This window comes from Culex quinquefasciatus, chromosome 3 (assembly GCF_015732765.1).
Source record: "Culex quinquefasciatus strain JHB chromosome 3, VPISU_Cqui_1.0_pri_paternal, whole genome shotgun sequence".
Taxonomy (NCBI): Eukaryota; Metazoa; Arthropoda; class Insecta; order Diptera; family Culicidae; genus Culex; species Culex quinquefasciatus.
In genome coordinates, this window is record NC_051863.1 from 97,639,044 (window position 1) to 97,662,211 (window position 23,168).

General features: G+C 42.4%; 1 protein-coding gene and 1 pseudogene across 1 annotated transcript; one reads left to right on the plus strand and one right to left on the minus strand.

The window, feature by feature from the left end:
• Positions 1-1,663: 1,663 nt before the first annotated feature.
• LOC119769458 (calcium-binding mitochondrial carrier protein-like) lies at positions 1,664-11,169 on the minus strand. Its single transcript, XM_038261953.1, has 3 exons — positions 10,665-11,169; positions 1,919-2,053; positions 1,664-1,848 (listed from the first exon to the last, which is right to left on the minus strand). Exons 1-3 carry the CDS (start codon positions 10,766-10,768, stop codon positions 1,785-1,787), a joined length of 303 nt encoding a protein of 100 aa, XP_038117881.1. The 5' UTR covers positions 10,769-11,169; the 3' UTR covers positions 1,664-1,784.
• Positions 11,170-22,214: 11,045 nt separating this feature from the next.
• On the plus strand, positions 22,215-22,934 carry LOC6051883 (annotated as a pseudogene).
• The last annotated feature ends 234 nt before the right edge of the window (positions 22,935-23,168 follow it).

Genomic DNA, 23,168 nt, shown 5'->3' on the forward strand with positions numbered 1-23,168 from the left:
AATTTGATCAAACGGTCAGTTTGATCGAGTTCCACAATAAGGTTGGGAAAAAGAGCCTGCGGTTTCGCTACCTTTTTCTAAGTAAGTTCAGCATCAACACTTCCCGTGCTCCTAATCCTTATTCCTCTCCCGGTGAATGGTGGAGATGGGAGCGGCCGGCAATGGATGGCTTTCATGGTGCTGCCTGTCTTGTTCTGGTAGAATTGGTTTTAATTCCCTTTAATCAATTTCTAAGCAACTTGGGCTGGACAATCATCACATATACATGACGAAATCCAGTCTGCAACCCGCTAAGATCACCATCTCCATGCGAATGCGAATGCGAATGCGAATGATACAAGCATCTCCGCCAAAGGTAGAAGCCTTCGTGTCATCACAAGAAGATTACAAAAAAGCTTGGATATTTTCAATTCTTATTTGAAAGAATGGAAAATTACTCCAAATGCTGCAAAAACTCAACTTATTATTTTCCCTCACAAACCAAGGGCTGATTTTCTTAAACCAAAAAGTCATCACATTATAAAGATGAATGAGGTAAATTTAAAGTGGGAGGATCAAGTGAAATATCTTGGACTTGCTTTTGACAAAAACCTTACTTACAAGGATCACATTGAAAGTATCCAGGTTAAATGTAACAAATATATTAAATGTTTGTATCCACTTATAAACAGGAATTCCAGACTTTGTATCAAGAATAAACTGTTAATTTATAAACAAATTTTCAGACCTGCCATGCTTTATGCTGTGCCGATCTGGACAAGCTGTTGCTTAACCAGGAAGAAAAAACTTCAGAGGATTCAGAACAAAATTCTGAAAATGATTCTGAAACTTCCTCCCTGGTTCAGCACCAGTGAACTTCATCAATTAGCCGAAGTTGACACTTTGGATGTTATGTCCAATAAGATAATTGATGCATTTCGACAAAAATCATTGCAGTCTTCAGCTGCATTGATCCGCTCTTTATATAGTTTATAAGTTAGTTTTAAGGTATCCCTTTTATCTTTTGTACATGTAGGACCTCCTACATTTGAAAACACTGAATAGCGAAAGCTACAATATTTCATGAATAAATGAAAGTTGCTAGTATTTAAAATTGAGGTGAAAAGTCATCGATTGTGATTGGACACTCAATAATATTTTAACTAAATGAATGTACATGGAAGAGAAAATCAAAATAAATATAAATTAAAAAAAAAAAAAAAAAACGCACTATCTGTAAGGCGAAGACAGATTCTTAACAGGCCTATTTTGAACCCTAAAGAGATCTGGCAAGAAAACCCCAGTAAGGTAGTTGATTTCATTTTAGAAATTATACCTGAATGGGGCATACCGCAACGTCAGCCAATGACCGCTACCCTAAATGGTAACGTGTCATCCTGAAGTCTGCGATAATAAAATGGGTATACCGCAATAGATCAAAGTCATGGTCGCAGTGGTCTCAACCCAACAAAAAAAAACATGCTCATGCTCATGCTAATGCTCATGCTCATGCTAAGAAATTCCAACAATTTCCTTAAGAAAAATTAAATTTTGTTAAAAATTTAAATAAAAGCTGCCCTGCTGACAATCAGTGACACATTCAATGATTGGAGAATGTTGTTCTGATGTCTAAGAATGCAATTCAGTCATTCTACCAAATTCTACCTCATTGTAAAATTGTTTTTAAAGCTGCGTCCACCTTTTTCGAGCCAATTCCAAAGGTGGTGCAGATGGTCGGCACGTAGCACTGCATAATACTGTGTGTATTTACGCTTACAATTGCACTTTAAAGTACGCGCGCGGCTTTATTTTAAAATGTTTGAGCTATCAGCCACAATGTTTCGTCGCTGGGGAATGTGTCTGATACTGCTGATCATAGGAAAATATCAGAAAGAATTCTTTCTTGGATTTCCAATCGGGTGCATCATCGAATACTTACATGGATGTATACATTTTTTCTCCATTTGATTTGATCTGTTGATTTTGCAGTCGAGTTTTAACCAAATCTAGCGGAAACACGCAAGATACACCGATAATACCCGCAATGCCACCGTTGATTATTTTAGGAAGCAGTCTGAAATTCAAAAGAAAACACTCAAATTGTAATTTATATTGTAGGGTGTAACAGCGGGGGTTCTATTTGCTGTAAACTAGCTACGCTTACACATGTAAGAAGAAAGGTTGAAACGAGGATTTTTCTTTCTTATTTTGTTGCCCAGCCACACACACCTTTAAACTGGGCCCCTGTCCCGTCAGGTCCGTCGGTAGTCCCGTCGTACATTACAACTACACAGCAAAAAATCCGATGGCAAAATCCGTAAAATCGCATGCAAAAGCATGCACATCACTTTCGTCAAAAATGACACTTAATATTACACACTGCATGTACATTTTTTGTAAACACAAAAAAAAAAGTTGAAACTGATGGGATTCAAAACCAGCACCAACAGTACGGACTGACGCCTTAGCCCGCTCGGCCATCAGACCGATGAAGAATGGAGAGGTTAAACGCATATATGAGCTTGACATTTCGTTCAAGTAGGTTTCCCATACTGATGGGCTTGATTGTGATACCCATATTACCCCAAGTCGTATAGTTCGGTAAATGTCCCCCCGGTAGGACCTTCCTCCAAGGCAATGGCCACTCCGGGTGTGGCACATACGGTCAAAATGGCCATTTTCATTACAAGTTTCAAAAACCATGAATTTTGATACCCATATTGCCCCAAGTCGTATGGTTCGATTAATGTCCCCCCGGTAGAAACTTCCCCAGGGCACTGGCCACTCCGGGTGTGTTAATCCAGTTAAAATGGCCATTTTCATTACCAGTTTCAAAAACCATGAATTTTGATACTAATCCTGTAAAAATGGCCATTTTCATTACCAGCATCAAAACCATGAACTTTGATACCCATATTACCCCAAGTCGTATGGTTCGATAAATGTCTCCCCGGTAGAACCTTCCCCAAGGCAATGGCCACTCCGGGTGTGGCCAATCCTGTCAAAATGGCCATTTTCATTACCAGTTTCAAAAACCATGAATTTTGATACCCATATTGCCCCAAGTCGTATGGTTCGATAAATGTCCTCGGTAGAACCTTCCCCAGGGCAAATTTTGCCTCGTCTCCTGCTTTCTTGGAACTGTCACGCGAGAATGTTGCACCACTGTTGCCACATTTCATGCGAACTATTTAAGCTAGCACTTAGCCTCTGAACAATTTTAGTTTTGACCGAGCCTCTGGCAGAGACGGATCCACGGTGGTAATTTTATTGCTCACACACACATGCACACATTGAAAGACACAGGTTGTGCACCAACTTGCGAGGAATTCTGTTCTAACGAAGATTGTTAGAACGGTCACTCGAAAACCAGAATGATTTGGGGCAATGGGGTTGGGATCAAACTGGTAGGATATTGGCCACACCCGGAGTGGCCATGGCCCTGGGGAAGGTTCTACCGGGGACATTTATCGAACCATACAAATTTGGGCAATATGGGTATCAAAATTCATGGTTTTTGATACTGGTAATGAAAATGGCCATTTTGACAGGATTGACCACACCCGGAGTGGCCATTGCACAGTGTTCGGAATGGCAACATTAAGTGGAATAAATTGCGATTACTCCTTTATTTGACGTCCTAGCCAAATAGTGTCTTGGGAAGAGTTGTTGTACTTGATGAGGGCTATCTTTTGAAGTTATCCAGGTTTTTAACCCGTATAGGCCTGGGTGAAATTGGAATCACTAAAATGGCCATAACTCAGCGAAAACTCAACCAATTTGCATACTTCTTTATTAGTTGGACTCGTTAGAATGTCTATTTTCCGAAAATGACCCGCAGAACCCGGAAATGTTCCGGTGGCCGGAGATATTCCGGTGGGTCACTGGGTCAAACAGGGTCAAAAATGGCCATTTTTGGGTCCCGCACTATTTTGTTGATAGAAATCTTGGAAAAACACATTTTTTCATGTTACGATCTTTGTTCTACCAACAGACAATACTGACCAATGATTTTGCACCTCCGGGGATGTTCCGGATTGAACGGGCAGGTTCCCTACCCCGGGGGAACCGGTCAAGGGACGGTCAGAAATAAAACTATTTCTATCATGGCAATATGGGTGTCAAAGTTCATCATTTTCAAAATCAAGCTCATCTTTGATCCCCAAAACCACTTTTGGACCGATCTGGCCACTTTGGGACCGGTTCCCGGTACTCCAGTGAAATCCGGAATAAGGCAAATTACGGGAATATTTCTGAACAATTTTTGACTGGGCAATATGGGAGTCAAAGTTCATCATTTTCAAAACAAAGCTCATCAATGATCCCCAGAACCACTTTTGGATCGATCTGGCCACTTTGGGACCGGTTCCCGGTACTCCGGTGGAACCCGGAATATGGCAAATTAGGGATTATTTCTGTATAATTTTGACTGGGCAATATGGGTGTCAAAGTTCATCATTTTCAAAACAAAGCTCATCCATGATCACCAAAACCACTTTTGGACCGATCTGGCCACTTCGTGACCGGTTCCCGCTACTCCGGTGGAACTCGGAATATGGCAAATTACGGGATTATTTCTGTATAATTTTTGGCATGGCAATATGGATGTCAAAGTTCATTATTTTCAAAATCAAGCTCATCTATGATCCCCAAAACCACTTTTGGATCGATCTGGCCACTTTGGGACCGGTTCCCGGTACTCCAGTGAAATCCGGAATATGGCAAATTACGGGATTATTTCTGAACAATTTTTGACTGGGCAATATGGGTGTCAAAGTTCATCATTTTCAAAATTTAGCTCGTCCATGATCCCCAGAACCACTTTTGGATCGATCTGGCCACTTTGGGACCGGTTCCCGGTACTCCGGTGGAACCCGGATTATGGAAAATTACGGGATTATTCCTGAATAATTTTTGACAGGGCAATATGGATGTCAATGTTCATCATTTTCATAATTTAGCTCATTTATGATCCCCAAAACCACTTTTGGACCGATCTGGCCACTTTGGGACCGGTTCCCGGTACTCCGGTGGAACCCGAAATATGGCAAATTACGGGATTATTCCTGAATAATTTTTGACAGGGCAATATGGAAGCCAAAGTTCATCATTTTCAAAACAAAGCTCATTTATGATCCCCAAAACCACTTTTAGACCGATCTGGCCACTTTGGGACCGGTTCCCGGTACCCAGTGAAATCGGAATATGGCAAATTACGGGATTATTTCTGAATAATTTTGACAGGGCAATATGGATGTCAAAGTTCATCATTTTCAAAATCAAGCTCATTTATGATCCCCAAAACCATTTTGGACCGATCTGGCCACTTTGGGACCGGTTCCCGGTACTCCAGTGAAATCGGAATATGGCAAATTACGGGATTATTCCTGAACAATTTTGACAGGGCAATATGGATGTCAAAGTTCATCATTTTCAAAATCAAGCTCATTTATGATCCCAAAACCACTTTTGAAACGATCTGGCCACTTTGGGACCGGTTCCCGGTACTCCGGTGGAACTCGGAATATGGCAAATTACGGGATTATTCCTGAATAATTTTTGACAGGGCAATATGGATGTCAATGTTCATCATTTTCAAAATCAAGCTCATTTATGATCCCCAAAACCACTTTTGGACCGATCTGGCCACTTTGGGACCGGTTCCCGGTACTCCGGTGGAACTCGGAATATGGCAAATTACGGGATTATTCCTGAATAATTTTGTCAGGGCAATATGGATGTCAATGTTCATCATTTTCATAATTTAGCTCATCTATGATCCCCAAAACCACTTTTGGACCGATCTGGCCACTTTGGGTCCGGTTCCCGGTACTCCAGTGGAACTCGGAATATGGCAAATTACGGGATTATTTCTGAATAATTTTTGACAGGGCAATATGGATGTCAAAGTTCATCATTTTCAAAACAAAGCTCATTTATGATCCCCAAAACCACTTTTGACCGATCTGGCCACATTGGGACCGGTTCCCGGTACTCCGGTGGATCTCGGAATATGGCAAATTACGGGATTATTTCTGAATAATTTTGACAGGGCAATATGGATGTCAAAGTACATCATTTTCGAAATCAAGCTCATCTATGATCCCCAAAACCACTTTTGGACCGATCTGGCCACTTTGGGACCGGTTCCCGGTACTCCGGTGGAACCCGAACAAGGCAAATTATGGGATTATTTCTGAACAATTTTGACTGGGCAATATGGAAGTCAAAGTTCATCATTTTCAAAACAAAGCTCATCCATGATCACCAAAACCACTTTTAGACCGATCTGGCCACTTTGGGACCGGTTCCCGGTACTCCATCCAGTGAAATCCGGAATATGGCAAATTACGGATGATTTCTGAATATTTTTGTCTGGGCAATATGGATGTCAAAGTTCATCATTTTCAAAATCAAGCTCATCCATGATCCCCAAAACCACTTTTGGACCGATCTGGCCACTTTGGGACCTGGTGGAACCCGAATAAGGCAAATTACGGGATTTTTCTGTATAATTTATGGCATGGCAATATGGATGTCAAAGTTCATCATTATTCAGAAATAATCCCTAATTTGCCATATTCCGGGTTCCACCGAGTACCGGAACCGGCCTCAAAGTGGCCAGATCGGTCCAAAAGTGGTTTTGGGATCATAGATGAGCTAAATTATGAAAATAATGAACATTGACATCCATATTGCCCTGTCAAAAATTATTCAGGAATAATCCCGTAATTTTCCATATTCCGAGTTCCACCGAGTACCGGGAACCGGTCCCAAAGTGGCCAGATCGGTCCAAAAGTGGTTTTGGGGATCATAAATGAGCTTGATTTTGAAAATGATGAACTTTGACATCCATATTGCCCTGTCAAAAATTATTCAGAAATAATCCCGTAATTTGCCATATTCCGAGATCCACCGGAGTACCGGGAACCGGTCCCATGTGGCCAGATCGATCCAAAAGTGGTTTTGGAAATTATGTATGAGCTTGGTTTTGAAAATTATCAACTTTGACATCCATATTGCCCTGTCAAAATTATTCAGAATAATCCGTAATTTGCCATATTCCGAGTTCCACCGGAGTACCGGGAACCGGTCCCAAAGTGGCCAGATCGGTCCAAAAGTGGTTTTGGGGATCATAAATGAGCTTGATTTTGAAAATGATGAACATTGACATCCATATTGCCCTGTCAAAAATTATTCAGGAATAATCCCGTAATTTGCCATATTCCGAGTTCCACCGGAGTACCGGGAACCGGTCCCAAAGTGGCCAGATCGGTCCAAAAGTGGTTTTGGGGATCATAAATGAGCTTGATTTTGAAAATGATGAACATTGACATCCATATATCCCTGTCAAAAATTATTCAGGAATAATCCCGTAATTTGCCATATTCCGAGTTCCACCGGAGTACCGGGAACCGGTCCCAAAGTGGCCAGATCGATCCAAAAGTGGTTCTGGGGATCATGGATGAGCTAAATTTTGAAAATGATGAACTTTGACACCCATATTGCCCAGTCAAAATTGTTCAGAAATAATCCCGTAATTTGCCATATTCCGGATTTCACTGGAGTACCGGGAACCGGTCCCAAAGTGGCCAGATCGGTCCAAAAGTGGTTTTGGGGATCATAGATGAGCCTGATTTTGAAAATGATGAACTTTGACATCCATATTGCCATGCCAAAATGATACAGAAATAATCCCGTAATTTGCCATATTCCGAGTTCCACCGGAGTACCGGGAACCGGTCCCGAAGTGGCCAGATCGGTCCAAAAGTGGTTTTGGTGATCATGGATGAGCTTTGTTTTGAAAATGATGAACTTTGACACCCATATTGCCCAGTCAAAAATTATACAGAAATAATCCCGTAATTTGCCATATTCAGGGTTCCACCGAGTACCGGGAACCGGTCCCAAAGTGGCCAGATCGATCCAAAAGTGGTTCTGGGGATCATGGATGAGCTTTGTTTTGAAAATGATGAACTTTGACTCCCATATTGCCCAGTCAAAAATTGTTCAGAAATATTCCCGTAATTTGCCTTATTCCGATTTCACTGGAGTACCGGGAACCGGTCCCAAAGTGGCCAGATCGGTCCAAAAGTGGTTTTGGGGATCAAAGATGAGCTTGATTTTGAAAATGATGAACTTTGACACCCATATTGCCATGATAGAAATAGTTTTATTTCTGACCGTCCCTTGACCGGTTCCCCCGGGGTAGGGAACCTGCCCGCTCAATCCGGAACATCCCCGGTGGTGCAAAATCATTGGTCAGTATTGTCTGTTGGCAGAACAAAGATCGTAACATGAAAAAATGTGTTTTTCCAAGATTTCTATCAACAAAATAGTGCGGGACCCAAAAATGGCCATTTTTGACCCTGTTTGACCCAGTGACCCACCGGAATATCTCCGGCCACCGGAACATTTCCGGGTTCTGCGGGTCATTTTCGGAAAATAGACATTCTAACGAGTCCAACTAATAAAGAAGTATGTAAATTGGTTGAGTTTTCGCTGAGTTATGGCCATTTTAGTGATTCCAATTTCACCCAGGCCTATACGGGTTAAGAGAAGATGGCGTTCGAATGTTGAACGTCCGAAATGTCAAAATCGCGCAGTAGCACCAACATTAGAAAAAAAAAATGCGGCTGTCATGTTAGGCACACTTTTTTCGTAATGTTGGTACCACTGCGTGATTTTGACATTTCGGGCGTTCACCATTCGAACGACATTTTCGCTTAAAAAGCTGGATTGACATACAGGGTGACGACCTTCCAGGGTGTCAAACAAAAACTAACTTTGTTGGATGACGTTGTAGGGCTTTGGTGTCTTTAGCAAAGTTGTAGAGGAGAAAATTTCATGAAGGTTTGTCGAAGGCGCCAAATTTGTAGGTCTTAATCTACTCGAGATATACGCCATTTTTGCAAAAATGTTCCAAAAAGCACTTTTTGTGATAACTCAAAATGTTAGCATTTTAGCGGACTACTATGTTCTGAAGAGTAGGGTCATACTTATGCAAAATTTTGCTGAACTTCCCGAAAAAAAAAACTTTTGAAAATATGTTCAAAAGTGGTCAAAAGTGGCTTTTTCAAAAAACTTATTTGTAAAATTTTGGTAAGCGATTGTCCACGCTCCATACAAAAGGATTTTTTGTATGGACAATTGACCACGAGGGGAGTATCGTGCAAGAAGTGTTCTCTTTGTGTTGTGTTTGTGTTCATGTTCAAGCCATGCATGCAGTGGGGGATCATTGTGCTAATGAATATTAATGCGCGTCAGTATCGTGCAAGCAGTAGTGATGGGAAGATGGATTTTTGTGGTGTTCTCTTTGTGCTGTGTTCGTGTTTAAGTCCAAGACATGCATGCAGTGGGGGGTCATTGTGCTAATGAATATTAATGCGCGTCAGTATCGTGCAAGCAGTAGTGATGGGGAGATGGATTTTTGTGGTGTTCTCTTTGTGCTGTGTTCGTGTTCATGTTCATGCCATGCATGTGGTGGGGGATCATTGTGATAATGAATATTATTGCGCGTCAGTATCGTGTGAGCAGTAGTACCAGGATGATGGTTTTAATTTCGTGTTCGTTTTGTAATGTATTTGTGTTAAAATCTAGCTTGGTTCTTTGTGGTGATGGAATTGTTTTTGGTGGTGGTGGTGATGGTGTTAAGAGCGAGTCCACGAACAGGGCATAACCCTTTGTGTGGGACGTCGTTTGGACCTCACCAATCTGCCTGAAATTTTCAGAGGTTGTTTGTACAACCATTTTCTCCATTTCTAAAAACTTTTTTTTTCGTAAATCGCAATAACTTGTGTCGCTTATGAGCAAACCCCTTATGTCTGTATATCAATTTTTTGTAATTGTCTGCTCTACAACTTTGTAGAACATTGTTACACTCTAAAAAATAACCCTGCAAAGTTAGAAAAAACACGAAATTTTAAAATGAAAAATTTTGTTCAGTGTAGATTCGAAACTGGGTGGACATATAAGTTAATAGATCATTAACACATTAAAATAGATGATTAAAGTATTGATATTTCGTTAATTTATTGACGCGAACCAACCTTTTCATTTTCACCGTCTTGACAAACCTTGGTTTCCCACCCTAATTCTTTAAGCGTGTGAGAAAAAATAAATGCGTGTGGGACGCCATTTTTTTATTCATTGCTGTTTTTGCGCTCGGGCGGCAAGAAAGTTCTGTAAAAGTGTTCTGAGTTTTTCTTTTTTTTTTTAAATAGAGTTTGAGTTTGATGATTCCCCGGAAATGGTAAGTAAATGTGTGTGCCAGCAAGGAAAAATATATATTCACAACAGTAGGCGTTGGAAAAGGACTAGCCGAAAGAAAATGCAGTCAAAACACTGCCAATCGCTGCCATTCTGAACACAGAACCAACCGCAATCAAATTTTTATTTCGTGCAGAATGCTGCTATAAAAAGTAGTGCAATTGCTCAATATTTCTAGATTGATACTAAATTTTCTTCTTCTCAGATCTGGTGGAGTTTTATTTGATGCTTTTTTTTTCAATTTTCAGGTTATGTTACGCTCAGTGTTTTGGGCCAAGATGCGCCCGGAAGTAGGAGTGGTTCAGGGACGCCTCAGGAGGGTTCTGGACGCAGCCGGTCTCACAGGCTGCTTCAATTTGTCAATGCTAGTGGACGACATAATAATTGAAGGGCTGCAAACTATGGCCAACACTTACCGCGATAAGCTATTTCCCGGCTCTAACCTCGATTCGTTCAAGTTCACGTCATTTGACAAGGGAGTGATGAAGCGAATAGCGTCCAAAATTACGGAGAACGGCATCGACAAATATCTTCCCGAGGAACCAGCAGAGAATGGCAACCGAAACCTAGACCAAAACAGATCCGACCTCCATACAATAGACGTGGACAAGGAGTCCCAGGCCCTCTGTGCGAGGTTCGCCGACCGCTATGCTGAGTAAGTATTTTATTCTTAGTAGTAGTAGTTTCAATTTTCATTCAACATCTAAACTTCCAAACATAAGAACAACGGATTTTCCATATAAAATAACTGTATAACATCAATATTAGCTTTTGGGCAGTTGTTCCCTGCAAAATATAACTTGGCCGCGAACTAACTGTATAACTGTAGTTAGTACTTCAGTTAAACTTTACATTGTCTTCGGTAGCCGTGTTCACTAGGGTGGTCCAAATCCGGACTTTTTTGGGGCTACCCCCTGAAATCAAAGATTGACCCATCACTAGGCTAAATTCCAAATTTGAGCTCATTCTGACCACGGGAACCCCTCCCTCCAATCGCTTAAAGTTTGTATGGGAAAAATCGTCAAAATGTATGGAGAAAAGCAACTGTTTTACCTTTTTACCTGTGGAAGGCGCCATAATTATCCGATTCTTACCAATTCTCAAATGTAGAACCTTCATTATACAGCAATTCCATTTCAAAAGAGCCTAAACCGAAAAAAAAGTTCTCCGATCGGGCTCAAATTTTTTCTGGGGGCTCCTTGGCCAAAATAATTAGACCCGTATTTTTTTGTTTGGCCATTAGGGTGACCTACATCGTGCTAGGGTGGTTCGAAAAATGGCAATTTTCGTCATTTTTCGCAAAAACTACTTTTTTCTAAAAATCATATCTCCGCGCCATTTCATCCGATTTTAGCTGTCTTAGACGCAAAAGAAAGGTGATGAGTTTGGCTATTTGGGAAAAATAGTGAAAAGTTCCAAAAATCTAGCTTAACTATTGAAAAAGTCGTAAGAAAACTTAAAATGGCGTTTTGACCGTGTCTGGACCAAAGAGCCTATGTCTAAAAATATTTTTATCGGATTCCTCGGAAAATTTCACATAACATATCAAAAATTGGCGATGTCGAACCGTACGTTTCCGAGATATGATTTTTTGAAAAAAAAACTGCGTTTTTCGACGCGCCACGCGCAAAAACGGGAAAATGACAAAATCGGCAAAAAATCTACTTTTTCCACTAAAACTGCGATAACTTTAAAATTTCAGCGATGACCTATAGATGTTATGGTACCAAAAGTTGCGTCTTTCAATTACAAAAATTTTGATACCCAAACATCTATAGGTCATCGCTGAAATTTTAAAGTTATCGCAGTTTTAGTGAAAAAGTTGATTTTTGCCGATTTCGTCATTTTCCGTTTTTGCGCGTGGCGCGTCGAAAACGCAGTTTTTATTTTCAAAAATCGTATCTCCAAACGTACGGTTCGACATCGCCAATTTTTGTTATGTGATGTGAAATTTTCCGAGGAATCCGATAAAATATTTTCAGACATAGGCTCTTTGGTCCAGACACGGTCAAAACGCCATTTTAAGTTTTCATACGACTTTTCAATAGTTAAACTAGATTTTGGAACTTTACTATTTTTCCCAAATAGCCAAACTCATCACCTTTCTTTGCATCTAAGACAGCTAAAATCGGATGAAATGGCGCGGAGATATGATTTTTAGAAAAGTAGTTTTGCGAAAATGACGAAAATTGCCATTTTTCGAACCACCCTAGCACGATGTAGGTCACCCTAATGGCCAAACAAAAAAATACGGGTCTAATTATTTTGGCCAAGGAACCCCCAGAAAAATTTTGAGCCCGATCGGAGAACTTTTTTTTTGGTTTAGGCTCTTTTCAAATGGAATTGCTGTATATTTAGAACAACTTTCCCGAAGACACCATATTTTTAGGATTTTTTTTCCCGCGAAGTTATTAGCGCCCAAAACTGACCCTTTTTGCGCGGCCAGCTGTAATGGGCTACCTAACAACGATGTTTATTTCCAATTCGTACACGCACGTGCTCTCTCTCAGGTTCAAACTCTCTCACGAGCTTACTCGCCTGCCTGCCTGCCTGTTTACCTACAAGCGCGCGCTGTTTCTCTGCTTGGACTTTTGTCGTCGTCGTCGTTTTCGTTTGCTATTCGCTGCGATGTGTTCTTGACATGTTTATTATAATTTTGAACTAAAATACCAGGTTTGTTTTGAGATATAAAATTCAATGTAATATGTGATCAACAAAACGAAAAAACACAACAATAGATATCATGTTATAAGAGCGTGTGAGATAGAATACAAATTTGATGAATTAGTTCATCCATGAATCGTCATCTGTTCTGATCCAAACCTATTTGCAAACGTTTTGGATTTTAATTTATCTGCTTTTGTTACAAGAAATACCATGCTGTTTTTTAGATAAAAAAGGAAGGAATTTTCTTTAGATTTTTTTTAAACTGATCTGAATGTAGTTAACGATTGTGCAGAAAGAGATGTTTCCTGAATCGAAAAATGTACAGGTAAACTGACAAAAAATGATAAACAGTTGCAATATTTGTTGCTAGGTCTGGTCTAGGAACACAGAAAGAAATTTCCAGAAAGAATAAAAAAATAACTCTAAAATTAAAATTTAAATAATAATTTTACAATGATTGCTGCAAATTTTCATTCATACTCTCTAAAGAGTATGAATGAGAATTTGCAGCAATAATTGTGAAATTGCCTTGATTTGTACTATAGTATATTTTTGTTAAAGCAGACTACCTAAAGGAACAACATTTGTATTACCTGATTTTTTTAAAACAATTGAATCATTATCATGTTTCTTTAGCATATACGAAAAACTGCGTGTAATGCTTGGGAAAACAAACAAACATTGTTCTCATTACATTTGCTGTATTTTGTTAACTGAGCCTAAGCTGTCTTTTCTTTAAACATTTTTTTTCAGAGCAGTTTTTTTTTATTTTTGACATAATTTAAGAATGTATATGCTAAATATATCTCAAAACAATCCTGCTATTTTAGTTGAAAATCATAATAAACATGCCAGAAACGCAGCGCAGCGGATAGCAAACGAAAACGACGACGACGACAAAAGTCCAAGCAGAGAAACAGCGCGCGCTTGTAGGTAAACAGGCAGGCAGGCAGGCGAGCAAGCTCGTGAGAGAGTTTGAACCTGAGAGAGAGCACGTGCGTGTATGAATTGGAAATAAACATCGTTGTTAGGTAGCCCCTTACAGCTTGCCGCGCAAAAAGGGTCAGTTTTGGGCGCTAATAACTTCGCTGGAAAAAATCCTAAAAATATGGTGTCTTCGGGAAAGTTGTTCTAAATTTAATGAAGGTTCTACATTTGAGAAATGGTGAGAATCGGATAATTATGGCGCCTTCCACAGGTAAAAAAGTAAAACAGTTGCTTTTCTCCATACATTTTGACGAATTTTCCCATACAAACTTTAAGCGATTGGAGGGAGGGGTTCCCGTGGTCAGAATGAGCTCAAATTTGGAATTTAGCCTAGTGATGGGTCAATCTTTGATTTCAGGGGGTAGCCCCAAAAAAGTCCGGATTTGGACCACCCTAGTGTTCACGTAGTTGTTTGGCCGCTTCTCCAAGGCAGGGCGACTCCAACTTGTACTCTCCAAAAAACTGACTCCACAGACGCCGATTCGAACAACTCCCTTGGTCCCTTGTTGAAAATTTGCCGCTTAAGTTTCACCAACACTGGCTATTCAGAATATGCCAACTCCATCTCCGACTCAAACACAAGCTATTTGAAAAGATCTTACTCCGACTCCACAGCTTGGGTACCAGGTTGTTGCTTCTATCAAGCACTTGTACTGACCACTCCGCTGCATTTTTACCTTTCCTTATGTTCCGGATCTTCTTCTTTCGCCAACAGCGTAAGGAACATTCGCTGGTGCTTGGACCGCTTCACAATCCGGAACGCGTTTAACCCAAACCCTTTTCCGACAACGACCCTGTTCATCTTACAATATAGCATCATCTTGACCAGAAGGTTTGGCTCGCGTCATGGCCACGTTAACTGCTGAGGTAGCGTACGTCGGTGGTTTTCAAACGCATCGTTGATAAGATCATCAGATTTTCGCGACCTTGGGACTGCTAAGCAGAACCGGCCTCAAATGCTGCAGCTGATAGACCTGGAGCCAATAACGTGCTTGAGCAGCCAAATTGCTCTCACTTGGCAGCTACAATTGCTCGACCTTTTTTACCATCAGATATTCAGGCAATACTTCGACCCCGACTTGACGAACTCCACTAGTAGCTACTATCGTTTCATCAGTGCCTAGAAATTACGCAGCAGGTTGTGTTTTCGGCATGTCTTCGTCGCACACACCCGCAGCTTGGCATGCAATCAAGTAGTAGCGATGAGTCTCTGGCTGGTGAATTCTGTTTGAAATAAGGAATTGCGCAAATTAGCACTTGTTGTTTGAATAGTAACTGTTTTACTTATCATTTGCCTCTGCGGTCCACTTCTATATCTCGTTGGACTGGTCAAAGCGTTTTTTTTAGAAAAATCATTGAATCGTGGATCGTTAAAACCTGTAATTGAAATTTACAAACTGACAGATTGTTTCAAGTTTACACGTTTACCTAAAATCGTTGAATTTCTGGTTAAAATCTGTGATTGAAATTTACAAACTGACAGATTGTTTCGAGTTTACACGTTAACCGGAACATCATCAATTTTAAATATATTTTTGTAAACAGTTTAATTTTTTTTCATTCATATGAACCACGTTTTGTACAATTATTAAGTTTGTTTTTTTTTCACAGGATTCCACAGTTTGATTCGACCAAGCTTAAATTTAAGTTCGAGCCACCAGCAAACGGGCGGATCACCGGTCACATTCTATGCTATATTTGTATGGAGTGTGACAGTCAAAGTGAACAAAAGTGGCTCAAAGTCGTTAAGGCAGCTCCCACCCATTCGTGGACAGTAACGAATCCACAAAAGCACTTCGATGCACATTTTAATATAACGACCAGACCAACTCGCACGAAACGTGTAGCTGTACTCGATGGCAGTGACATCCATTCTATTGATAAACAAGCTAAACGATCACGTCAACAACAACGGCTTGAACACTTCGGCACGTCATCAAATACGGCGAAATTAGCACACTTGCAGATAGAACCTTTCGAGGATACGCAGTATGAAGATGGGAATCCCAACCAGGAGAAAAACATTCATAAGGCAGGAGATGGCGAACCAACGGATGTCGACCCGCTAGATGATTCACAGTTCAGTGACGACAACGTCATATACGACCCGAGAGACTGTCAACCAAGCGGAAGTAGATCTGCAAGATGGTTTATTTATCAATTGAGGAAGGTGACGAAAGTCGTGAGGAGTTTGAGCTGCTAACAGAACGTGAACGTGAAAGCCCCGTGGAAGATGAGATGTTTTCGCCACTATTTGAATTTGTTGCTGTTGAAGAGCATGCCTGTACCGTTGATAGCAACGACGACGACATTTACTGCGCAAATGTCTTGTTTCCTAACTGTGGTAATACCTTAAATTTAAAAAATACTAAATCAGACAACAAGCATACTTTCAAGATTAAGGATGCCAGCGGCAAAATTAAGCACATAAAAAAAACTACGCTTGTCTGGATGTTGACACAAGACCGCCACAAACTATCAACAGACCGCCTGCGTAGATTCCAACAAAAAAAAACAACAAATAAGTAAGGTTAGCATTTAGTTCCATCCAAACAAACATCACAGATTTTTCTAGTCAATTTAAACTTCTTTGCTTAAACTCCTCCACAACGTTACCCATTTTTGAGTTCAAAAATTCTACCCGGTTCTGAGTGTGCTGGAGCAATTATGCGGTAGAGTGTATGTTTACTAAACAGTTTTGTTTTTACCAATGTTCCAGCCTGATCGTCGTCACACCCTTAGAGCTGTTTTTGATTCGCCGGACGAGAAACGACTTTAAGCAGGAGATCATCAACGCTGACCTGAGACAGCTGGTTCAGGTGTGAACCGGTAAATGCATTTCATTAATTCTTCATCGACTTATTTGCCTTTTTTTAGGAAACTTGTAACGAGACGTTTCCGGCTAGCAAAAACAAAATAAACTTCATGACTGTATTGCGTACCGATTCTCAAAACATACAAACATGCGCTTACGCGACCTCGCAAACTTTGCCTAATCTGGCTCTATCTAAATGCGGAACATCATGTTTTGTGTGAAATTGTGCTTAAAACTAGCGGTACTTGCGCGCTGGCGCCTCTCCTCACTGTTGCTGCATGCTGCCGCGTTCGCCCTCAGCAGTCACCCCGAAGTCAGCCACGACTCGATCCTTCCTGACGGCCCACGACGCGGAAGCGCCGAGCGATCCGCGTCCCCGCGCTCTCACGCGATTCGCACAAACGTGTGCTCTTGTCCCGCACGGCGGCCGTTCGATTCGGCTCGCTCCGCCCGTAACTTCTTCAGCACCGGTCCGCCTCGATGTCCAGATGAGCTCGAGTCTCCACCAAAAGACCTCTCCTGCTGCTAGTTGTACCCACGCCGTTCCAGATCGGCGTTCTCGAGATCGTATCGGCACCAATTTTCGCAGTTCGTTGATGTCGCTCTTCCTGGCTTGACCGTGCTTCGAGCGCGGGATGGTATTGTCCGCTTTGAGTCAGCCTTCGTCCAGGCAGATGCGTCACCGTCTCGTGTGCGGTGCGGTTCCGTTTCCCACGCGGGACTTTTGGTTCGTCGCTTACCCTTTTCGCAGCCGCCGTGCCGCCTTTTCTGCACCTCTGTCCTCTTCGTGTCGCGCCCGGGTTGCGTTGGGCCTGAGGCTCTTGCTGGTGCGGGTTTTGTTTGCCCGCGGAGCCGTCGTTGCGACGCTTGAGGAGGGCGCACAGGGGCCGATGGCGGACACACGGAACGTCTCACAAGGGAGCACACACGGGTCACTACCGTTCGCGAAACTTTCCTCGAACGCGCGGAACACACGTGGTTTTTGACCACACTCGTGCACGTTGGTGCGCGGACATGCACTTGCTTAGGCTGATCGCAGCAGACTGAATGCTCTCGCCGACTTCCCGTTTGCTCTTGCGGTCGCGCAGTATTCTCTCACGCTCTTGCTTGGGTTGTGGTGAGTTCCTTGGTGAGCGCCAACTGACAGCGGCCGAGGGGTGATGCGGGGAATTTCGCGCAGACTTTTCACAGTTTCGGTACAAACTAGGACTAATAATTACATTTTCGCTACCAATTAAGTCTAATTGTTATAAACTGTTTTGCACCTCGCAGAGACAAAACAAGACGGACGAATCGCACAAAACATTGCTAAAGAGATCCACCTCGAAGCCGGCAAGGAGCTGGTCAGTTGTTATGGCAAACAGCTCTTGTTCTAGTTGCTATTATTCTTTTCTACAGTTTTCAGATTAAGTGAGCCATGAAACGTGAATTGGAGGCGTCGACGTTGACGGATCGACGGAATGAAGATGGCGAACGAGTACTCAGCTTGTCATCAGCTTCGAAAGGAAACGGTGCCGGCGTTGTCCACGATGAGGAGATTAGGATCCAATCTTTCAAGTGATCTTAGTTTCATGTTTAGCATCGGTTAGCAAAAAAAGTACTCGATTAACAAACACAAAAAAATAAGTTTTGTCAAAAAAATGCTCCAGTTATTAGCATAGCATTGGTGTCTACCCGTAGCTGCTACTTCGTTATTGACCAGGACCCCCAAACATTGCTCCGTGGACCACAGATGAAAAGTAGGAACCAATCATCACCCCTTCGCAATTTTCAAAGGTCCCTATCATGCTGATCAATACCGACGCCGGCCACGACCAGAGGTAAGACACGGGGAAGTGGATGGGAATGTTAGTCCGATACTTGAGTGATGGGACCGCCAAATCGACTGCGTCTCCGACAAAGTATCACATGAGTTTTGAGGGGTTAGTAAGATGGGTATGAGGTCAGGATTCACTGTGGTAGGTGATGCGACCATAAGCAATTTGTTTATCGGTTGAAATTTTAAAATCTTAGGCAGCCGGCTGCGGAAAGATAGCTATCTAGGGATTTAAATATAGTATTAATTCGACCGCGATTCTCCAGAAATTCTCCGTCGGCGTGCCTTCCGATCAACGGTGATGTAAGAAGGGCTTCATTTATTGAAATGATTATTGAAATGATATAGAAAGGGCTTAATCCAGCAATACGACTTGCTAGTCTCAAAAAAAAATAGGTCCGTTTTTATAGAAAACTATAAATAGAGAACAACACAAAAAAACTCATCGGCCAACGAACGCGAGTGGAAAAAAAAACAATGAAAAAAAAAGAAGGTAAAAAAACAGAACTGCGCGTTCCGAAAAGCACCACACTACTGATGCCGTTATTTAATTATAATAGCCAATCACCCCATGCACTCGAACAGCGACACAAAAGAGACGGAAAATAACACAAAAAACAGGACTGCGCGTCCACACAGGCACCGCACTACTGATGCCATTATTTAATTATAATAGCCAATCACCCCATGCACTCGAACAGCGACACAAAAGAGACGGAAAATAACACGAAAAACAGGACTGCGCGTCCACACAGGCACCGCACTACTGATGCCATTATTTAATTATAATAGCCAATCACCCCATGCACTCGAACAGCGACACAAAAGAGACGGAAAATAACACGAAAAACAGGACTGCGCGTCCACACAGGCACCGCACTACTGATGCCATTATTTAATTATAATAGCCAATCACCCCATGCACTCGAACAGCGACACAAAAGAGACGGAAAATAACACGAAAAACAGGACTGCGCGTCCACACAGGCACCGCACTACTGATGCCATTATTTAATTATAATAGCCAATCACCCCATGCACTCGAACAGCGACACAAAAGAGACGGAAAATAACACGAAAAAACAGGACTGCGCGTCCACACAGGCACCGCACTACTGATGCCATTATTTAATTATAATAGCCAATCACCCCATGCTCTCGAACAGCGACACAAAAGAGACGGAAAATAACACGAAAAACAGGACTGCGCGTCCACACAGGCACCGCACTACTGATGCCATTATTTAATTATAATAGCCAATCACCCCATGCACTCGAACAGCGACACAAAAGAGACGGAAAATAACACGAAAAAACAGGACTGCGCGTCCACACAGGCACCGCACTACTGATGCCATTATTTAATTATAATAGCCAATCACCCCATGCTCTCGAACAGCGACACAAAAGAGACGGAAAATAACACGAAAAAACAGGACTGCGCGTCCACACAGGCACCGCACTACTGATCAAAAAAATGCTCCAGTTATTCGATGAAAACTTCAGTTTTTGGTTTGGAAACAACATTTTATCTATTAATAGTTTAAAAGCTTATCTCATTACCTTTCCAACGATGTATAATTGTCCTAATAAAATATTTAAAATGGCTGAGCTATGTTAAAATTAAACAATCAGCCTTTTTTACGAAAAACGCTAGATTTTTACTCCATTTTTTGACTTTCAGCTTGCGTATCTCCGTAATGAACAAACTTAGAGCTTTGAAAATTTGGATTTTTCTTAGTTAGAATGTTTACTTTCGAGAAAAAAATACCAAAAAATATTTGGAGAAGGTCACTTTTTTGAAACTTGGCCACCCAATGTACCATAGTGCGCTGTTAGTAAGAGTTTCTTCAAACGGCAGTATGCCATGAGTATTTTAAATTAATTTAAAAAAAAAACGCAGTCAGCAAATTACTGTTTATTTCAGGCGTCTTCATTTGAGCTTCACGACTGATCCAGAGTTGTGTGATGAATTTATTGAGATGTGCCTCGGAATGAGTGCCCCCAAGACCAGTCCGGATTACGATTCGAAGAATGACGACGTCAGCAGGCGTCGTCACCTGTCGTTCATTTCTATCTTCATGAAGATGGATTCATCTGCGGAAATCACGGTGAATTCACTGGAATGGTAATTCGACTCTAGGAAGATCGTCAAGACGTCAACCTGATGGTGATTACTATCTGTTCGCGTTTCACAAACCGCCACAAAGCACCGTCCCGACAAGCATGCTCAATTTAATTTAAGTGGTCTGGGTCCTTTTGGCAGTTGTTTATTGATTATAATTAATTTGTTTTTCATTATAATGGAAACCATTTAAATAAATATATAAACTTGTTTTCTAACTGTCTAACAAATGTTGCTGGACCGCCGGGCTCAAGGTCGTACCGGTGATGGTGGTCATCACGGGGCCAGAGGGTGTCACGGATTGAACGGTGGTAAGCACTACTGCAAGCCTACGTAATTTGCCGGTCCAATTGATCGGATCTGGGACGATGTGTTTCACGACTAACCCGCTCGGCGGTTGACCCGACTGATGTGGATGTATGATGACGTTCTGCTCGTTTGGCGACGTGTACCTACGGTCCGGACTGAGCTGCTGGTGTTGTTGTTGTCGCATGTGTGACTGCATATGGCCACTGCTACTCGTTGGAGGTCCTGCCATCAGTTGAGACTGCTGTGATTGTGGTTACTGTTACTTCTGCTAAGTTGTGAACTTCTGGAAGGTGGTGTCGTCTAGTTGCTTGATGCTTTGGAGCTGAGGAGAAACATAAAACAAGAAACTTTTTAACTAGTGAAACTCCACATAATCACTAACTTATCCTACATGCATCGGTTCGTTCTCAAGCTCCGGCAACGCCATTTGATCCACCGGGTTCGTGTCCTTAACCCCGACCTCCTCCGACTTGTTGCGCCTGATAGTGGTGGTGTGTCCCTCTGTGATGCCCCCACCAACTACACCGTGATTAATTGTGACATAGATAACACTGTGATGATACTGGGCACCACTTCCACCGCATCCTGCACCATCACTTGAGCTCGGCCACTGGTTGCTGCCCTACGAATCGTTAAACTCGTGCCCTTGCGCATTCGCGTGAAGGTTGTTGTTGATCTTGGACTCCACTTGCTGGGCGATGACCGCTACTGCCGCTGAAGAGGAAGAAGCGGACGAGATTGTTATTCCGCTGTCGATTGGACCAGCGCTGCTGTAATGATGACGCGAGCAGAAAGTTTTCCGATCGGGATGATTGAACAGCTTGAGCCGGATCCGATCAGGACGTTGGAGTTGTTGCCAAAGGCTAATCCATCCCAGCCATCTATACCGGGGAGCAAAAGAAGCTTGCTTGCTGGGCGCTTGAATGCAATCGGATAAATCACGATGCGGTCCTCACCGATCAACTACACTGTCCGAAAAAACGAAGGACTTTTCCTCCCAGATCGATCCTCTGGCCAGCATCTCCTGTTTCAGCAACATTTCCTGATCTCCTGCGCCACCTGAATTCTCCTGCTTATTTTTTTTTTTTTGCGACAGTTCAAAACAAAAACAAATACGCGTGAGGTCAAACTGTCAAACCAATGTGGTGTAAGAAGAGGTGGCGATGATTGGATCGTAAACAAAATTAACTTCTCGTTAATTAATTAATTTCGGCAGTTAATTAATTTAATTTATTTAATTTCTTACTATTGTCTCGCCCCTCGGGGGAAACATTACCATCCTGTTCTTTCTGTACCTGCTGCAGGGCATTTCAATTGGGCTGGCGGCGGCCATCCCGAAGATGTTTCAGAATCGCGGCGCCAGCTACAAACAACAGGTGCGTGTTGAAGGTTGGTCCGGTAATACGTCTTATCACGATGGGGTTGATAAGAGATGAGTTGGAAGCTTGACGCGTCGTGATAACACTTGTTTAACATTTCAGGCCGAGTTCAGCTTCGTCCACCGGCCGTTCAATATGAAGCTGGTGTGGGCGCCAATCGTTGACACGCTGTACTAGTCGCGCTTTGGTCGCAAGTCTTGGTTCATCCCGACGCAGTACCTGATCGTTTATACTGATTCTCAACCTGCACGTGAACTGCTGCCTGGGAAACTCCGAGGGAGATGATGTGGCTTCCCACGTCGCGCCGAACATTTCCATCCTGACGGCGATCTTTTTCGCGCTGAACTTCCTCGCCGCCACGCAGGACATTGCCGTCGACGGGTGACTGACTGACGATACTGAAGCGTTGCAACGTAGACGGCCTTATACTTCTTTGGCTACGTGGTGTTCATGGCGCTGGTGACGCTGCCGGGCCCTGTGGTTCTGGGGATTGGTGTTCCTGGTGACGACCACGTTGGCAGCCCTGCTAAAACGTGATTCCTGCCCAGTGCCGAACGCATTCACGAAGAGAGCGTAGATCTCAACATCGAATCTATGACATTTCCCCGAAACCCATATTACCGAAGGGACATTTCCCCGAATGCCACTTCCCCGAAAAGACACTTCCCCTAATAGTCATTTCCCCGAATTCCATTTACCCGAATTTCCCATTTCCCCTAATCGTCCACATCCCCGAATGCCATTTTCCCGAATGGGCCACAATCCCGAATGCCACTTACCCGATTAGTCATATCCCTGAATAGTCATTTCCCTGAATAGTCA